Genomic DNA, 20,838 nt, shown 5'->3' with positions numbered 1-20,838 from the left:
ACCAGGTCCACAGCATCATCAGCAAACAGACGTATCTTGTTAATTTGAACGATGTTCACAGAGAGAAATGCAGCAATACGGGAAAGTCTGAACACGAGTGAAAGATATAAACACACACACACACACACACACACACACACACACACACACACACACCAACGGTGAATTATAAGAAGCCATAAGAAACATCTGGGTTGCCCAAGTTATCGATAATTTACATCTTTATGTTGAAAAACTGTTGGTTTATTTAAAGCTGTGGCACGATGAATCAGCCACAAAGGACGAGGGGAAAAAATCCTTACTAGGGTAAGACTCTACCCACCTCCTACTGACTTAAGCCCTTGTGTGTGTGGTGTGTGTGTGTGTGTGTGTGTGTGTGGGGGGGGGGGGGACGGTACGACCCTTGTGTACGGCGGAGGTCATCCCCATCATACCCTAGGGTCGTATCGTCCTGCTCAAGGGTAGTGCATCCGTTCGTGCTCAAGGCGTCGTACAATCGTGCTCAACGGTCGTGCCGCCTTGCGAAAGGTGGTTAAGTCGTGGTCAAGGGTCGTACCATCGTGCTCAAGGGTCGTACCATCGTGCTCAAGGGTCGTACCATCGTGCTCAGGGGTCGTACCGTCGTGCTCAATGTCGTACCGTCGTGGTGAAGGGTCGTAAGCGCCGGTTCTAACCTTCTCTCGTCCATGTGTTCCATCTCTCGCCTCACTTTACATATCTTCCTTCATATCGCACACTATACCGCTATCTCTCGCTGCGGAGATAATACTAATCTAGTCAGTTTATACGCCATTCCAAAACTCTCTCTCTCTCTCTCTCTCTCTCTCTCTCTCTCTCTCTCTCTCTCTCTCTCTCTCTCTCTCTCTCTCTCTCAGGTTCCCTGTGATCTTATTCTTTCCCTTGAAGATTCTTTGTCTCCAGCCTCCGCCCCTCTTTTTATCTCTACCACTACAGATAATACTTGTCAATATTCAGATCTTGACTAGGGATGTTCACCAGCTGGAATACCTTCGTCCGTCTGCAGGAACAAGACTGCAGAGTCTGATTCGGGCCACGGGTGTGTATGTATACATTTCCCTCATCACCGTAGCCATTCAAAAGTGCACAGAGGGTTGTCCCGGCCCCTTGAATGGTCTCCTGTTTACATCATCTGGAGAGAGAGAGAGAGAGAGAGAGAGAGAGAGAGAGAGAGAGAGAGAGAGACCCCTTCTCTCAACTCCACCTCCTCGACAGAGTTCTGGTTAAAATGTTGTCGTCTTATTCCTTCTCTCCTGTCACTACTCAGTTCCCACCCCTCACCGCAATGCTCTCTCTCTCTCTCTCTCTCTCTCTCTCTCTCTCTCTCTCTCTCTCTCTCTCTCTCTCTCTCTCTCTCTCTCTCTCTCTCGGACACTGAACCTTCTAAACTAAATGACAATTATGAAATGACACACCCCTCCTCTTCCCCTCATAAAAAAAACATCAGCTTAGTGTTAATCAACGCCACTAAGTCAGTATTTAGCCCATGAGGGAAGATGTGACTGTGATGATGCTTTACCTAATGGTTACGACGGATTTAGCCTCACAGACATAAATAAATCAGAGACAAAACAGAGGCAAGTCATCTGCTTAAAGAGAACTCAGTACTGATGGAATTTCCAGAATTTCCAGCTATAATTCCACAAAAATACATGTACAACATAATGAAAACCTATCATGAAGCTAGTACTGACCTTAGCCTACAGCACAGACCAATCCACGTATATACGTACATAAAAGGCATATATAACATCTGCCACAGGAGGATCGAAGCAAATGTCAAAAAGGAAGGGAGGCCAATGATCCTAACATGGGATAAAACAGATGATAGTGATGAAGGAAACATATCACGTAACATCTTGTGAGGACCAACATCATTATGAGAAGGCCAACAGAGATCTGTACGCCGGACAAAGTACGCTACCACACCTACTAGTTCACTGTGATGACATACATCAAACTAATGTACTGAAAGATAGTGAACAGTGTTTCATCTTTGTGGATTGTGCAACAGCTTTCGTCATAGTACACTGCGGAGTGTTATTACTGAAAGTGGCGAGAGAAGGCACTAAATGAAAGCTGGGAAAGTGGATTAAAAAGTTTTCTGACTAACACTACATTCAGGATGTCAGTAAAGTAATTCCGTCTCACGTTGTTGTGATTCCTGGTGTTGCACAAGATACGGTGTAAGCCTCAGCACTCTTTGTCACCGTAATATTCGACGAAGACAAGGATGCAGGAGAGGGAGTACAGTCAGGTGTTTCGCAGATGACAAGAGAGTGAGAAAATAGTGGGTGCTCAAGACCAAGAGACAACACAGAGAATTCTGGATGTTATATACACATGCACGTACGAGAACTTAATGTAATTCAGTGAAATCTGAACAAATAAGTCCTGGAACAATTACCAAGACACCAGCGCTCTAATACGTGGGCCCTACGTGGATAAATATAACAAGTGAAGGATCTGGGAATCACTTTTTATGAAACTCTCGTATCTATGAACCACTGAGCCGAGGTAATGTTCTCGGAGCCCAACAACGAGCGGTATGATGATAAGAACTTCCACAAGAACCAGAATGATGTCGAACATGTTCAGTGTTGATACAAGAAGTAAGACTTAGTACCGCTTTGTTGTGTGGTCACCAGGTAAACAGAGGGGAATAATTGACTAGAAAGAAGGCAGGAACACTTCCCACGCGAACCTGATGGTTCAGAGAATATGATCCTACACGAGCAGTTGGCGGAGGAAAAATCTGCAGTCCAGAACAAAGGGGAGAGAGATACATGATAACAAATGAATGACGACAAATAAAAAGGCATAAAGAATAAAGGTTTTAAACCAGAGAGCAACGCAGGAATGAAGACAAAAAGAATCCTCAAAGCTTGGGTAATGCCTCAAACGACATCAAACGGATATATATATATATATATATATATATATATATATATATATATATATATATATATATATATATACATAAGAAAACCCATGGGGAAAAAAAAGGCTTGACTAGTTACTGAATGTGACCCCAGATGAACCCTAACATGTGAGCGACGAATGAAACATTCAGGGAAGACTAGACTCGTGGAGGATGAAATCAATGCGTAATGAGTCTCGCGCGACAATTACGTCAAAATAGTGGAGGCCGAGTAAAAAGAAAAAAAAAGAGGCGTAATTAAACAAGTAAGACACGCGGTGAGCACGACGCGCCAGCCCTGCCATTCCACCAATATATATCGTGGTAACAACTGGTGGGTAGGTAGGTAGGTAAGTAGGTAGAGATGTTACCTCAACTTTGGCTCTGGAAAGGTAGGCGGGTGTTAGAGAAGATCCTTTCCTACACTGGCTGTCGTCCACTCCGTCTTGCTTTAAGAGTCGAGTTTACCATCACTGGAAGAACTGGTGATGTGAACACACACACACACGCGTGCCACCCATCCCTCCATCACCGCAGCGGGAAACATCGACGTCAATAACAACTACAACACCGTCAGCAGCAACAACACTACCAACAACACAAGAACAACTGCAGACAACACCAACACTGCCAGCATCACCAACACTGCCAACTACAGCACTGTAACACCAACAACATCATCACCTACAACATAAGAAAACAGCAAACTTCACAGCACCTCCACCAGCGCAGACGACAACAACACTGGTAACAGCATCACCAACAACAGCACCAGCAACAACAGATGTACCTCAACCACCACAAACAGGTGTACCATCTCCGAAACTACCTACAACAACAACGGCATCACTACAACCACAGCCAACTACAACACTATCGTCAACAACACCTGCAACATCCCCATCAATAGCACAACCAGTGGTACCACAGCCAACTACAACACTATCGTCAACAACACCTGCAACATCCCCAACAATAGCACAACCAATGGTACCACAGCCAACTACAATGCCAACAACACTGTAATAACACAGTCAACATCCCCCAACAAAAGCACCACCAATTGTGGCATCACCAACAACACCAGCAACAGCAGCACCACCAACAACTGTAGCACCTAGAACGACACTGGCGCCATCACCACCAACATCTGCACCAACAACAACAAGTACGACCCTTGCATGAGCAGTAACAAGATGACACAGTTAAATATCCTAACAAACGCCAGTACCGCCACCAAATACATCATCGCGGACGCTCCTACAACATCACTCCCTCCCACACCAACAACATCACTCCCTCCCACACCAACCACATCCCTCCCTTCCACACCAAGAACTTCACTAGTAACACTGCCACATCAGGATCATCACCACATTAGTATCATCGCCAACACCCATACACCAACATCACCAACAACACTCCAGCACCAACAGTCCCTAACCAACAACATTCCTACACCATTAACAACAACAAAAACAACTTCGTTATCAACACTCATACAACAACAATACCAACAACACAACAGCAACACTCCCAATCCTCCAACAACAACACTATGCATCACCAGCGACAACCCACACCATCAACAAGAGCCTCACCAGCAAAACTCCAACACCAGCAACACTCCCACACAACCACAACAGTGTTACCAGCATTATAGAAACAATACAAAAGGGTATCACTAGCAACACTGCTACCACACCACAACAGCGTCAGAGCGATCACTCCCACATCACCATCACCACAACAACAACAACATCACTGATAGCATTCTACAACACCACCACCACCACCACCAACAACAACAACAACAACAACAACAACAAAACTCAAACACCAACATCACCAACAACAGTAAGAGTCCGACAACACTACCACATTAACATCATCACCACCACCACTCCCACACCAACATCATCACCACCATCACCACTCCCACACCAACATCACCACCACCACCACCACCACTCCCACACCAACAACAGCATCACCAGCAATACTCCCACAACAAACAACATCCCTAGAAAACAATCCCACAGCAACAACAATCCCACACTAACACCACCGCCACCAACACGCACGCCATTCCCACCACCACCAGCAGCAGCAGTAGTGCCACACCACGCCGCCTGTGGCGTGCCCCAGGGACTGCCCACCACACCTGGAGGGTCAGCAGGAGCGGAGGCCCTCAGTGACAACACAGATCCCGTTTCCACAGTCACTTTTTCCCCGTCATGTCGACATTCAGTTTCCTCGTCTAATTCTGTCCTTCGGTGACCACGACCAATGACTCGCCTCTTTCTTAAGACTCTCCTTACCTGCATCACGTTATGCTTAACGAGAACATGTCATACCGATCATGATCATCATCTTCCTTTACAGGTAACACCTCACTATCGTCGACCTGTCTCATGCTTCATATTAACTTGTTCAAACATTTGTTGTTTGGGACTTCGGTAACTGTGATCCCGTTTTCTTTCTGTCTCATGTTTGTTAAGCGCTTGCCTTCTACCTCTCCAACGCTTGTTTTGTCAATTCAATGTTTGTCCCCTGTCTGTTCAACGCTTGACTACTGTCTATTGAACGCTCGCCTATGGTCTGTTCATCGTTTCCCTTTTGCATGTTCAACGCTTGCCTTATCTATTCAAAGTCTGCCTCTTATTTGTTCGTGATTTCCCTTACCTATTTAACGCATGTCTCCTGTTTGTTCAATGTTCGCCTCCTCCTCCTCCTGCCTGTTCATCGCTTGCCTCCCTGTCTATCCCCATCCACAAATAACTTCTACCCACAAGACAGATTGAAGGTCCTCGAATTCATAACCACCAAACACCGTCCTTGCCACATTGCAGTATACAGCAACACATCAACATCACTAAAACCATCTGAAGCATACAAGTCTGACCCTCCACACACGAGTGACCACCGCTCACTCTTAACCTTGGGGGGGTATCAGTTCACACTGAGAAGTGGAGCATATACTGATGCCTCAGTCTCAATTAGAGGACGTCTTCAAATTACAATATGAAGTAAGTAAATTACTACTACTACTACTACTACTACTACTACTACTACTACTACTACTACGGTTAGTCTTCTCATTTGCCCGCCTCGGTGGGTGCGCGTGTCAAATGATGCGAGACTGAAAATGAATGACAATGCCGGGGTTCCCACTTCCGAAAACAAATCCTTGATTTCCGGAAAGACAACCTGGCACATCATCATCAACCACGGCAACGTTGACGTCATACGGACCGCCAGTCCGTGTATGCCGCCGGACTTAATGGTTGCCCGCTGGGTATCTTTTAAGTAAGCTATTAATAAACAACCACGTCATAAAGCCGAGACCGAGCGAGTATTTGTTCACTATCTTCTTCACCCGAGGTGTTCTCTGGGCGGTCCAGGAACTCAAGTATCACCTGACAACTCGAGTGCACACTACAGGTTGGGGACAAGTGCGAGCAGCATCCACTGGGAGAGTGGCACCTGCCGCGACCAGGCACCACCGTCACCTGAGGTGCCGTCTGGCTGACGTCCACGCTCGCCAGGACACGTAAATATTTACTCCTCCCTACTGCTGACGAAGGCCAGCTTAGGATCAGCTGGCAGAAGTAACTGGTGGATGCAAACATTGCATGGGTAATGAAAGCATTGTTGTGGGTGTGTGGTGAGGGCCAGGCGTGAGGCACTGGCTTGACCCGCTGAGTAGTTGCCTCTGTGCCACACGGCCCTCACGTTCCCCGTCCGCTGGTAAAAAATACTGAAGTGGTACTTACCTGAGTCGTCGACGATGGTTTCATGAAGGGCATGGCTGAAGCAGTCCTTGTATCCTTCAGGAGGGGAGAGGGTTAGCTGCTCTACTCCCGGCGACCCTGGCGCCAGGCTCAGGTCAAACGCTTTTATAGACACCAACTGAGGTTCACTCTCCTCATTCACAACAATCACATAGTCGGCCTCGACACACTCATTTTTGGCCTCATTAATACAGACGCGGTGCCCCCGGCTCTTCTGACCTGCCCGTTTGAGGGCAGAGCGCAGAGGGGCGCCGCCACCGCTGCTGGTGGTGGTGGTGACCATAGCACTTCCCGAGCCAGCAGGCTGCTGCTGAAGGGCGGCGTCGGAGGCCGCCATGGAGGCATGGGGCTTGGCGTCGTCAAGGTGTTCCAGGGGAGTCACCACCGCCCCGCACTTATGTTTCATCATACACTCACTGGTGGCTGCTGCACTGACCACAGCTGCCCGCCCTCCGTCATGGCAGCAGGAGCGGCGCGACGCTGCTGCGTGCTCGCCACCTCCCACCGTAGCACTGGTGGTCCCCCTCTCCGCTGCGCACACCTCGTCATGGATCAATACCACGTCTTCCCCGCCAGCCTCCTCGCCGCCCTCGCACGCGCCCTCACCATTCCCGCGGCGCCCACACTCACCCCCGTCATCCTCGGAGCTTGATGAGCTGTCGATAATTTGTATATTCCTGAGGCTGACCCGGGTCCCCCTCACATCGTCCTCCAAACCCGGGGCCGAGCAACAGACGCTGACTCCACCGCTGCCGTCGTCGCTGTAGCAGTAACTTATGACGCCCTGGTAGAACCTGCCCGCATCTTCGTCGTCCAGAGGGGGCGGGGAAGTGGGCGGGGTGGGTGGGCGTAGGTCGCGGGCGGTGTGGTATAGGCTAGTCATAGCGGGGGCGTTGAGGAGCGTGCCACCGTGCATGTCACTTCGCCCGGGTCTCCCAGGTCGCCGCAGGTCCCGCCCACACCCACTTGTTGCCGCCCGTCATGCCTCGCGCGCCACTCCGCCGGGCACCATGCCTTCTTCCCGCCCGTCACCACTGCCGACGACGGATCCCGTTCCACACGTGCTTCTCTCCCAGGTCTCTCCTGACGAAGACTTCCTGACGTGAACAAGGTTCAGGTGTGAGCGTGTATCACGAAGGGTGCGTAGGTGTACTGAGATGGGTACTGCACGTGACCAAACGGTAGAGGCAGGCGTGCACACGTACCACTTGGTGTCTGCAGCAGCAGCAGCAGCAGCGGCAGACGGCGTGTGAATATGGGTCAGTGGTCACGGCGGTTGAATACCGTGAGTGCCGCAACCCGCAGGTGTTCCGCCACCACACCGCTGCTCACTCACTCCACGCTGTAAACACTACCCTCCCTCACCTCCACAGCTTCTTCCCTGCTACACGCACCACCGCATCCAACCACTCCAACCCAGCAGTGACAGGAGGGATCTAAACCCTGCCCACCATTCACGAAGTAGTAAGACTCAGCGGCCTGGGGCGTCACGGTGGACGTGGAGGTTTGTTATCGGTGCGGGTAGCGAGCGTCGCTGGCCGCTGGATGAAGCCCTCGTGCAGGAGTCACTTCCCACCCACACTGTCACTGTTCCCCGCGCTCGTCTCCCAACGCCTCACACGACCCAGTCATCACCCACTGTTGTAAAACCACTTGCGTTACTCCACACAAACGCCTGTGAGTCGTACTACCACTTTTTTCCTGAGTGAGAGTCAGCGGACGAGACGTCCGGCCTACCTTCCCACTGCTAACTCACTGACACAAAAACATGGTTCGACCCCAGACGCCACAGAGCGGTGATAAGATACAGTATCAGCTAGTATCGGGACGGTGGGCAGCGTCCCGTTCTGAGGAACAACTCGTCCCGGTGTAGCGACGGTCCTGGAGAGTCGGTGGTCCAAGTGCGGAGCACGTCACCCACCAGGCACGTCATGCAGGATGTGTGGTGGGGTGGTAGGGCGTGGTGGTGGACGCCGTGCCCTCCAGGGAGACGGTGAGAGAGGTGTACAACTCCGCTCGCTCCACGGGTGATGGCTACCAGCGGCTATTATTCGTATTACTCGACCGAGCCTCTGGTGGGCGGTACAACGTAAATAGAGTCGTGGCTGAGGCCTCCTGTGAGATCACTTGGACGACACAGATATAACATAAAAATCGTATCACTGGATATACAAGTGTGAGAAGTGGTGGGTTGGTGAGGGGAAGAAAGTACCACAGGTGTGAGAAACCTCGTTAACACACGTGCTGCAATGTCACTTGTCGCATAGCATGCGACTGTTGAAAGTCAGTAACCCACGACAAGGACTCGGGTGTAACCCCCCCTTGTCGAGGTGCGACAGGTGCAGGAAACGCGTGGTGCGACAGGTGACAAGGCGCGTGAGGGGCCCCCCGGGAGCCCAGCCAACACGTCCTGCCACTTTCTACGAGCGTGGCCCGACACACAACTTTCACTGGTGGAGGCTCGCCATTCACACACGGGCCTGCCTGGTCCAGTCGTCCACCACACTCCTCCCTGCCCCACCTCGCTCTTTAACTCACTATCCTTGATGCCCTCACACAGGTTGTGGCTCACCACAAGTCGCCACCTACCCACTGACACACTGAGGCTCCACGGGACACGAAACACTGCACTGGTTAATGCCCTCTGAAGGCCAGAGGCCGCTAGTTCACAGACACAGAGTGGGGAACCCGCACTAACTACGGTCCTCCTACCTCCCTCGCCACAGTACTGGCGATGGCTGGGTCGGCCTCGCTCGAACCTCACAGTTAACCTGAAGGAAGTGGGAGGCGGGGCCAGGAGCGAGAGAGGGAGGGAGGGAAGGAGGGGGAGGGGCAGCGGTGGTACACTCCTGCTAGGAGGAAGGTGGGGTTGTGGGGGGGGGGGGGGGAGAGAGGAGGGACCGGAGATAGGGGAGGGAGGGAGGGAGGAGCTGTCATACCTGCGATGCCAACTAGTAATGTCATGGAAACCATCGTCTCGTAGTTTCAATCATTTTCGTCGAACGACTGTGATGAAGAATGTTGTGTTCTGCTGTACTACGGAGTCTCGTGCGGGAGAGAGAGAGACAGACGGACACACGCACAGCGAGACAATACAAGACTCGACTGACACCAAGAGACTATCCCTCGTCTCACCTGCCTTGGGAAATGAGTAACGTACCTGTCGGACCTAACGACGTGATTCACTGAACACGGGTGCTTGTGCTTACGTGTGCGTGTGTGTGTGTGTGTGTGTGTGTGATCGAGTGCATGTGCATGAGTGCGTTCTCTGTGTCTGTAGGGCCCTGCGTGCGTGCGTGTGTGCGTGTGAGGGACGTACACCCTAAAATGAACCTGTTGTTGCTCTATAATATATTCACTCTTAAGGATTTTAACGCCCTTATTGAGCGCCTAACCTCCCATTTTCTATGAATTATTGCCGCGATCGACATCCAGCGATGGTCCCACAGGGGTACGGGTCACATACCCACGGGTGGCGAGGCCCTGGTCATTCTGTATAGCGAACTTGTCCGTCTGTGGTAACCTGACCTGGAGAGGATTCCACACGTCCTTTAATTCAAGATCACAACACACGATACGAAGCATCACATCTCCCGCGTCAGAAATTTCGGGTGGGAACTATGGAGCAGGAAACACGACGAAAATAAATGAAAAAAAAAAGAGAAAAAAAACCACTACGGTGGCGTGCCCCTTCCCTTCCCCTCCCCCGCCCCCCTTCCTCCCTCAGGTTTTCAAGGTCTTCGCGGTGCTGGGGGAAGAGGGGGGGGTTGAGGAGGGGGGGGGTTACGCCTGGGAAGAAAGGAGGGTGACCGCTTAGCATTGCCCTTCCTCCCTCCTACCCACCCCGCCTCACTCCCCCACACTCTCCCAACCTCACCTCCCCTGCCTCCCCCCCCCAGGCTGTTCCCTCCCCCCCCGTCTCCCAATATAAATATATATACACAACCCCCCCTTCCTCCTCTCCTCCCCCCCCACACGTAGTAAACCCCACGATCCACGCCTCCTCCCTCTCACACACCTGATACCCACGCACGTACGCACGAACACACACACACACACACACACACACACACACCTAGTTTAGGTGTGTGTGTGTGTGTGTGTGTGTGTGTGTGTGTGTGTGTGTGTGTGTGAGCACACAGGAGTAAAGACACGATACATACATACAAGGGTATGAGACGGGGCAATACGAGTATAGAGCTCTCTGCCCGTCACACACCAACAGTACTCACACAGGACATTTACAACCCCCCGGTGTTCTCAACACATTCATTCTGCCATTAATCTTCTCTTAATACCCAGAGCCCAAGTGGTCTCGTGGTGAGAAAGCCATGACCGTGAGAGGAGAGCAAGGAGCCAGAGGGCAGGGCCCCCGGGGAGACCAATGACCCCAGGGAAGCTGTAGTAGTAGTAGCAGCAGCAGGGGCTGGGGGGGGGGAGGAAGGAGGTAGATGACGCCTTTTCATTGGTCCACTCAATGCGGCTTTGATGCAGGGATGTGTGTGTGTGTGTGTGTGTGTGTGTGTGTGTGTGTGTGTGTGTGTGTGTGTGTGTGTGTGGATTTAGCCAACCACTGGGCTGAAAACATACATTTGAGGTATTACAGATATTAGAGAACTGGGAGGTCATGGTAGTTGCTCGTTAACTGGTCATAAAAAAGAGCTTACGATCAAGGTGGGGCAGGATATTTCCACGATCTCGATAAGCTATGGAGGGAAGGTACGTTTAAACAGCCAGGGTGGGTGGCTGATACCCCGGGGGATGTTGACAGAGTACATAGGATGGTTTACACATTACGCACTTCAATATTGTTATTACCAGTTACGGTGACACAGTAGATGACATACCACAAAGACACAACAGAACTCGGACCAACTCGCTTGCATAACTATGCACATGTTCATGGATTGTTTATGACGTTATAGGACTGTTATTATGTCTGTCTGCTGGAGCTCTGATTGGAACAGTCGATTGTGGTGACGAACGGCGGTCCGTGGTGGAGAGGCGTCGGGGGGAGGTGTCTGTGATGGAGGGGTGGTGGCAGTTTATGGCCCAACTGCCGTGTAGTCTACCGGTGTTGGTCGGAGAGGGTGGACTGGTTCAGCAACATGAGGGGCCCTTAGTACGCGGTGTAAGAAGGGCCTAGGATGATTCTGCCTGCCCTTTTCTGAACTCTTTCTCGCTGATCCTTCTGTGTAGCCGTTAGGGAAGAGGACCAGGCTGGGAAGGCATGGATGAACGTAGGTAGGACATTCGTGAGCTCAAATGGTGGACCGCCTAGTGATTTCAGTCGGCGGAGAAGGTACAGACGGTATGAGGAAGATCTGATAATAGCGCTGACATGACTATTCCAGTTCAAACCGTCGTCCGTGGTGACAGCAAGAAGTGTAAGTCTCTGACTACCCGGAGGATGTCAGGGACTAGTGTGATGTCAGGGGGCACGATGTTATTCGCGGCCAGGTTGATGTACATCATCACAGTATTGGTGTAGTTGATGGTGACGTCGTTGGCCGTAGTCCTCCCCTGAAGGTCGCTAATGATGTGCTGAAGAGCACTGATGTCAGGGTTGTCACTGATAGTGACGCCAAACGTGGAGTCGTCTACGTCCCTCCAGTGGTGGTTTGTGTCCGTCAGGGCGTCACCGATGAGGGTGAGGAAGAACAGCGGCCCTGTCGCGGTACCCTGTGGTACACCGCATGTTAGGGGTAGTGGGGTCGATGTGGCTCCCCTGAAGCGGACGCTTTGGTGTCGTCCGGTCAAGGTGGTCCGCTAGCCACGAGACCAGACACCCTCGCAGTCCCTGGTCGACGGCTCTCTTCTTGATGTTATAGTTTACCATACAGAAAGCCTCAGTGAAGTGTGTGTGTGTGTGTGTGTGTGTGTGTGTGTGTGTGTGAGTGTGTGTGTGTGTGTGTAAACACCAGTTTGAACAGAGGAAAGGGAGTTCTACACATATGGGTCCCAATGTTTCCATGTTAGTGTGCGTGTTCCAGTGTGCATACGCCTTTCTAACTAAAACCCATGCATATCCATATTTTATTTATCCATTATAACTTCAGTGTTGTACTGAGGTGTCTCTCGTGTTTGCTGATTATCATTCCCGTGTTGTTCCTCTCACACTCATGCTGCCTCTCACCCTGCCGTCCCCTCTCATACTAATGCTGTCCTCTCACCCTCATACTGCTTCTCGCGCAAGCGTGTGGCACAAAAGACTCAGTACACACACGGCCGTTAACACGACCCAGTACACACACACCCGCTAGCACGACCCAGTACACACACGCCCGTTAACACGAGGCCCAGTACACACATGCCCGTTAACACTAACCAGTACACACACGGCCGTAAACACGAGACCCAGTACACACACGACTGTTAACAAGACCCAGTACACACACCGCCGTTAACACGAGACCCAGCACATATACGGCCGTTAACACGAGACCCAGGACATACAAGGACGTACACATTACCCAGTACACACAAGGACGTACACATGACTCAGTACACACAAGGACGTACACATGACCCAGTACACATAAGGACGTACACAGGACCCAGTACACACAAGGACGTACACAAAACCCAGGACAAACAAGGACGTACACAAGACCCAGTACACACAAGGACGTACACAAGACCCAGTATACACAAGGACGTACACAATACTTCGTGCACACAAGGACGTACACAAGACCCAGTACACACAAGGACGCACACAATACCCCGTACACACAAGACCAGTCCTCAGAAGGCAGAACACATACGTACCAATTAAGAAATGCCTTTCCACGGGAAGGCTCCGTCGTCCGTGGCCAGCCTGGGCCAGCCAGGTCACTTTCCCTTATGGTTGGTTCATCGACCGTCACGCCGTGGGCCAAGTACCTCGCTGCCAGCCACACCTGCCACACACACACACACACAGACCAACCCTGCCAATGAATGGAGACCAGCGGCCAGAAACCCGAGGCAGAGGTGAAAGGCTCTGTGAAATCCACAGTGAAGGAGAAAGAACACGGGTACCACTAGAGTCAGGAACAGAGGGAATGGTTACTAAGAGGGAGGAGTGGTTTATTCGAAGATGTCAGAGAGCCAGGGAGTTTGGAGATGTGCAGTGACGAAGAAACAGGCGGAACTCCGAACAGCCAGCCAGCATTTGCCAAGACAGCAAGGCACGAGTCTACCAGGACAAGAGAGGAGGTTCAAAACCAGTTGTATACGAATATTGTAGACAAGGCAGAGGAAATCCTAAACTCTCCCATAAATTCATCTGGAGCGAATAGTCAGCTGTACAGTAACTAATCAGGTTGAGAGGTTCAGAGGGCGGAGCTGGCAAGGATGATATATAGCTGTGTGAGGAACTGAATAGCAAGTTCAAAAGTACCTACGCAGTGGTAGACGCTCTAACCTCAATACCACCAGTGAGACGGAATGGGGAGGAGGAGGTCTTGGAAGGCACTGAGATATCTAGAAGAAACATAAGAGGATACAAGGCACATGGTTCTGATGATAGTTGATCTTAGTATGTGCTAAAGATGTGTGCACATACACAAGATAAAACCTCTTGAAATATACAGTTCAGGATGTCACTGGAAAAAGGCAAAATGCCAAGGTAGCTGAGAAAGGCATACGTCAAACAGATCTACAAAAAAAAGAACACCGGAAAGAGACGCTGAACTATATACCAGCCTTCCTGACGAGGGTATCTGTAATGTTTTGGAAAATTTAATAAGAAAGCAAATGGATGAGTTTCTACAGGGGGGAAGTTACCAGAGTGAGAGGAAACACGGTTTTGGGGAAGGACATCGTGTGTAACGAACCTCATAGGTTTCTACGCGAAAGTGAGCTCTGTTTCAGAATAAAGGAAAGGCTGAGTGGATCGTCTGTATCTGGACTGCCTGAAAACATTTGTCACTATACTGCATGGGAGGCTGATTTGGAAGCTAAATCACCTGACATGGATAAAGGGGAGACTCCTTTGATGGGGGGATTACCTTAAAGGATGGAAACAAAGGACGCATTTCATGGGAACCTTCTCCAAATGGGTGTCACCAGCGGAGTTCACCAGGCTTATGTTCTGGGACCGCTACTCTTCTTGATCTACGTGAAAGACCTGACGGAAGACATGGACCCCTTCCTACCTGATCATGCCTGTAGATGAAGCAAAGGTCACGAGGAAACTGGAAACCGAGAACTGCATTAACTTACAAGGGGATCTGCGCAAACTATAAAGCTAGTTTGATATGAATTTGCTGAAATTCAAAGCGATGAAATGTAATGAGGATGGAACACAGTGAAAGATGGCCTCAACATGAAAATCATATGGCAGGAAATAATCTTCAGGGTTCTGAGTTCTCTCTCAAAGGCAGATAGCATCGTCCTTAATCTGTCGCCAGAATCCCACATTAAGAAAATAGAAAATGAGACGAACTATCTGCTGGCAAATATCAGAATAGCTCTCAAGTATATGGATAAGGAACTATTCAGCCAGCCGTTCATACCGTACGTAAGATTCCTTCACTAGATAAAAGATTATGTTCGTGGAAAGGAGTAAAAGGAGGTAACAGGAGCATTCTCGAAATGGGTTGTGGTCACCAGTGGTGTGCCGCAGGGCTCAGTCTTGGGCTCAGTGATATTCTTACTGGAAGTAAGTAACCTGCCTGGCTGACGGACTGGACTCTTACCTGAACATGTTTTGCGGATGAGGCCAAGGTCATGATGAACACAGAGAATGACGATGATTGCATCAGCTTACAGAGGCACTTGGACAATCTCCAAAGTTGATCCGATAAATGGCTCATAAAATTCAATTCAAGTAAATTAAAAGTAATGGGGATGGAACACAATGAAAGAAGGCCTCTGTGCAATTATCATCCAGTAGGGAAACAAGCCGCAAGAAATCAAGTGTGAAAGAGACCTTGGGGTCGACATTATGCCTAACCTGTCGCCAAAGCTGTAGTATCCGCCTCTCTATACATTTTTAAAGGCGATGTCGCACCTACAAATTTAGTACTTTGCCGTCTCTCCTTTGGCCTTGATTACCATCGGCAGTCGTCTGTGCATGGGACTGGCAAGGTTCCTGAAGTATTCTTGGGCCCATAAGGTCTTGATCTGAATGAGGCGAGGCACTGACGAGGTGTTGCAGGATGCAGCCGCCTGATCGCCGTTCTGCGCACTCAGCGCGCCTACAAATGTCACACGTGTACTCACACTTTCCTTCTTCCAGACGAGAATTCGGGCTTTCTTCTCCTTAGAAAGGTAAGAGCCAATCATCTTGAAGTACGGGTATAAGAAATACAGCGTCCAGAAGCAAAATTCCTAAAATGAAGTGGCAGCCAAGAAGAGTAAAGAAAGAACATCCTTCCCTCAAGGCAGCCTGAGGCGCACTGAGGCAGCTCATACCCTCAGAAACCCTATTCTCAGCAAAAAGATGTACAATGATTTCACCGAGAGCGTCATATGCCTCTACCAACAATGAACCTTTGCCGCTGGCAGAAAGCATTTTTTAGCGGACACTGTATTCATCAGAAGAACTGTGGAAAAAAAAAACTGTCTGCTGTTTAATATTAGAACAGTATTTAAGTGTAAGGACAAGAAAGCAATAGGTAAACTATTCTCACAGCAGATATTAGTCCAAAACTGGATTATGACTCTAAAGTCTGGTCATCGCACTTAAGAAAACAGGAACAAAAATGTAATTGAGTGGGGTCCAGAGATGGTATCTGAATAAAGCCAATCACACTTTTGTCCACCTCGGAGGAGAGAAGAGGGAGGGGGTGACCTGATTACAGCTCTCAAGTTTCTACATCAGGTGGAGGACGTCGACAGTGTACACTTCCTCGTGAGCTGCCGTACCACAGTAACCCGAGACCGTGACGAGAAGCTGAGGAAGTAGCCTGTTAGAAACGGCCGTATAAAGGTACTGTCTTACCGTAAGGGTGATTGATGGTTGGATCAGGGTAAAGGAGGAGACCGTGGATGCCAGCAGGACACAGAGGTGTTTAAAGGGCTACCCGGTGGTATAGAAAGCTTGAGAGATGTGGCGTCACGACTGTACAACTTTCTCCCTGTACTGTAAAAATAATTAATTACACACACACACACACACACACACACACACACACACACACACACACACACCTCCAGACTACGTAACCCTCCACTCCAGTCTGGTCTAAGCCGCCGTATCATTCATCTTTATGATAGATTTCTCGGATTCACTCACACGCTCTCTCTCTCTCTCTCTCTCTCTCTCTCTCTCTCTCTCTCTCTCTCTCTCTCTCTCTCTCTCTCCAAAAGATGGTATGTAAACGATGTCTTATACCACTAAAATGTGTGATAAACTTTATATATATCATCCCTGGGGATAGGGGAGAAAGAATACTTCCCACGAATTCCCTGCGTGTTGTAGAAGGCGACTAGAAGGGGAGGGAGCGGGGGACTGGAAATCCTCCCCTCTCGTTTTTAATTTTCCAAAAGAAGAAACAGAAAGGGGGCCAAGTGAGGATATTCCCTCTTAAGGCGCAGTCCTCTGTTCTTAACGCTACCTCGCTAACGCGGGAAATGACGAATAATATATATATATATATATATATATATATATATATATATATATATATATATATATATATATATATATATATGTGTGTGTGTGTGTGTGTGTGTGTGTGTGTGTGTGTGTGTGTGTGTGTGTGTGTGTGTGTGTATTAAGCATGGATTATCTCTGCAACATTAATATCTGTCATTCCTGATTTCTTAGAGAGAGAGAGAGAGAGAGAGAGAGAGAGAGAGAGAGAGAGAGAGAGAGAGAGAGAGAGAGAGAGAGAGAGAGAGAGAGAGAGAGTTGCATTACACCGTCGCACCTCAGGAGCGAGACTAAACAGTTTTCAGCTTCAGCTGTTTCCCCTGTGTTCGCCCTCCTCCATAACCCGACACCAGGCGTGGCCGCTGGGAGTGTGATAGTGGCCGAGATCATGAAGGTGGTGTGTCCAGCCTGCAGCTGGGCCTAGGTGACCAGGACGTCCTCTCCCTCCCTACCCAACTTACCCATTACCCATCCACCTGCTACAGACACCTAAACTGGGAGACGGTGACCTGTACGCTTCTTCAAAGCTGACCTTTCACACCTCTGGAGGTGACCTCCATACCCCTGGGGACCTGATAACCATGGTTCATGGAAGAGACCTTCTATACCTCTGGGGACCTGGCCATTATAACTCCCAGGTGTTGCTCTCTCTATATCTCTCAAAATTTATCTTCCGAGCCTCTTGGAAGACGACCTCCACACATCTGTGGAGGAAGAGGACATGACCACATACCTCGCGACTCCGCTCCTACACCCACTACCCCACTCCCCTCCTGAGCACCTGCATCATCACCCCCAACGGTCCTCGGCGCCACCCGGCTTCATCAGACGCCAAATGTCATCCTCCACTGCGCCCTTCTCCCAGCAGCATCCCTGGCGTGGCGTCTCATCTCTCTGTTGTCCCCTTGTCCAGCAGCTGCAACATGACGTCCACTAAGCATCTTCATCACTCCAGACGGTGTGATCAGCCGCCGTAGCACTGAGGGGGAACGCCTCATTAGCACATGTTCACGTCTGATTTCGTCGCCTCACATGACCCACCTTTGATCTTCCACTGTTGCCTCCACGGAGCAAAGGATACCTGACCTTTGAGAGCGTCCAGACCAAAATAGCCGCTTTCCTTGTACCGCGGCAGGGAGAGGTCACGCCTCACGACGCCATCCCGGGGCCGTGCAGATCTCCAGCAGGCCTTGGCAAGCCGCACGCACATGCACACCAACGTCTGACCTTTCCCAGCAAGCACTGGGAACGTAGCAACAAGAACACTCACGGACAAATATCATCGGAACCTGACACACAACTTGCCGTGGGGAGGGAGGGAGGAGGAGGAGCGAGAGCTGGGGAGGAGGCCATTACTGGCCGTAGCCACAGATGTTGAGGTGTTTATTACATACAGAGTTAAGATGGGAGTGCTTGTGGGTCTGCCTGAGCTGAGGTTGGAGCAAAACTGCCGCTTTCCTGGATTCTTTTACTGATTTTATCACCAGTCCTCATATATATATATATATATATATATATATATATATACACACGCCTTTCAATTGATTGCCTCTGTAAGGTAGCATAAGGTACGGGTAAGTGCGTCTTACAAAACAAATTCTCACTTGTTTTCTTCGGTTCCTGCCAGAAAATGATAATACAGGATGGGGTATTTCCAGCACCACTCCTCTAACCTCATAGCAATAAATAGGAAATCTTCTTTCTTCTTATTCCATGGAATAATGATAATAATAATAATAATAATAATAATAATAATAATAATAATAATAATAATAATAACCATAATAATAATAATAATAATAACAATAATAATAATAATTATAATAATAATAATAATAATAATAATAATAATAATAACAATAATAATAATAATAATAATAATAATAATAATAATAATAATAATAATAACCATAATAATAATAATAATAATAACAATAATAATAATAATTATAATAATAATAATAATAATAATAATAATAATAATAATAATAATAACCATAATAATAATAATAATGATAACAATAATAATAATAATTATAATAATAATAATAATAATAATAATAATAATAATGATAATAATAATAACAATAATAATAATAATAGTAATAATAATAATAATAATAATGATTTAAAAAACAAATTATTATTATTACTATGATTATCATTATTATTATCATTATTATCATTATCACTATTATCATTATCATTATAACTAGTTATAATGTGGGACATAATCATCGTCACTCCTCACATCCCTTGCGTGTCGTAAGCCAATGATAGTGACAGTAGAGGAAGGGGGAATCATAATCCCTCCTCCTGTATTATCACACTGTCTTTTATACCTCATCGTCAATGTTATCAGCTAAGTTCTTTAGTTCTGTCTTATACCTTACCTCACACTTGGGACAGCCTCTCTTTCATACCTTACCTCACACTTGGGTCAGCCTCTCTCTCTCATACCTTACCTCAAACTTGGGACAGCCTCTCTCTCTCATACCTTACCTCACACTTGGGACAGCTTCTCTCTCTCATACCTTACCTCACACTTGGGTCAGCCTCTCTCTCATACCTTAGCTTTATGATGGAACTAGAGATCTCGTTGGCCTGATCTACTCCTGCTTTTCCCCAAACGTCTGGCACGTCAGCATAATTCTCTGAGTCAGTGAGTTCGTCAGAGTACAAGATCTCCCTCCCTGACATCAGTCAGTCTTGTTGTTATGTTCCATATTTGTCACACTCCTCACTCCCTCCTCCTGTGCTTGCCTCTCCCTCCCTCCCTCGCCCCGGTTTCCTTCCTCCCTCCCTCTTCTTGCCTCCCTGCCTACCAATCTTTCCTTTCCATATCTCCCTTCCCATATCACCATGTCTCTGCATCTCCTTCCCTCTCACTATCATTCCTCTTTTACATCTGTTTCCTCCTTATGTCCCTACTCTTCCTCCTTCCGACACACACACACACACACACACACACACACACACACACACACACACACACACACACTGCTGACGAGTCAATAACAATCTTGTGAACTGGTAATAAACCTGTTCTTGTGTCCGGGTTGGTTGGTTGTTTGGTAAGATCTGCTGGGGCGTCTGTCTAGCTGGAGAGCAACGCTTCCCCCCCCCCCCCCTGGGAGGAAATCACAGGAGCACCTGGGGAGCAACACACAGGTGCTCTGGCAAGGCAGCACCTACATGCTTGTAACAGTGGCTGCATAGCAAGAAAAGAGATTTCCATTTAAAGGATCTCTCTCTCTCTCTCTCTCTCTCTCTCTCTCTCTCTCTCTCTCTCTCTCTCTCTCTCTCTCTCTCTATCTATCTATCTATCTATCTACTTACCTATCTATATATCTATCTATCTATTTATCTATCTATCTATTTATCTATCTATCTATCCATACACACATATACGGCAAATCTGTTATGCTACAGTGATCGATCGATGCAGACAGACCTACATTGGATATATAAAAGCACAGTTCACAAAGTTCCTGTTACTCGGCCCAGACTGTAGAATCCCC

At 48.6% G+C, this 20,838-nt stretch overlaps 1 protein-coding gene across 3 annotated transcripts in view; it reads right to left on the bottom strand.

Annotated features, from left to right (window-relative positions):
* Positions 1 to 20,838, bottom strand: part of LOC139750292 (uncharacterized) — a 737,008-nt gene that overhangs the window by 574,845 nt on the left and 141,325 nt on the right. For 2 of the 3 annotated variants that reach the window (XM_071664903.1, XM_071664904.1), the window contains exon 1: positions 6,715 to 9,449. The exons of the other annotated variant lie outside the window; for it this stretch is intronic. In XM_071664903.1, the coding sequence (XP_071521004.1) occupies positions 6,715 to 7,648 (934 nt within the window). In that variant the 5' untranslated portion in view covers positions 7,649 to 9,449. Of the gene's footprint in view, positions 1 to 6,714; positions 9,450 to 20,838 lie in introns of those variants that run through there. 3 annotated transcript variants of the gene reach the window in all.

Source organism: Panulirus ornatus, chromosome 9 (assembly GCF_036320965.1).
Source record: "Panulirus ornatus isolate Po-2019 chromosome 9, ASM3632096v1, whole genome shotgun sequence".
Taxonomy (NCBI): Eukaryota; Metazoa; Arthropoda; class Malacostraca; order Decapoda; family Palinuridae; genus Panulirus; species Panulirus ornatus.
This window is presented reverse-complemented; position numbering and strand designations above follow the sequence as displayed.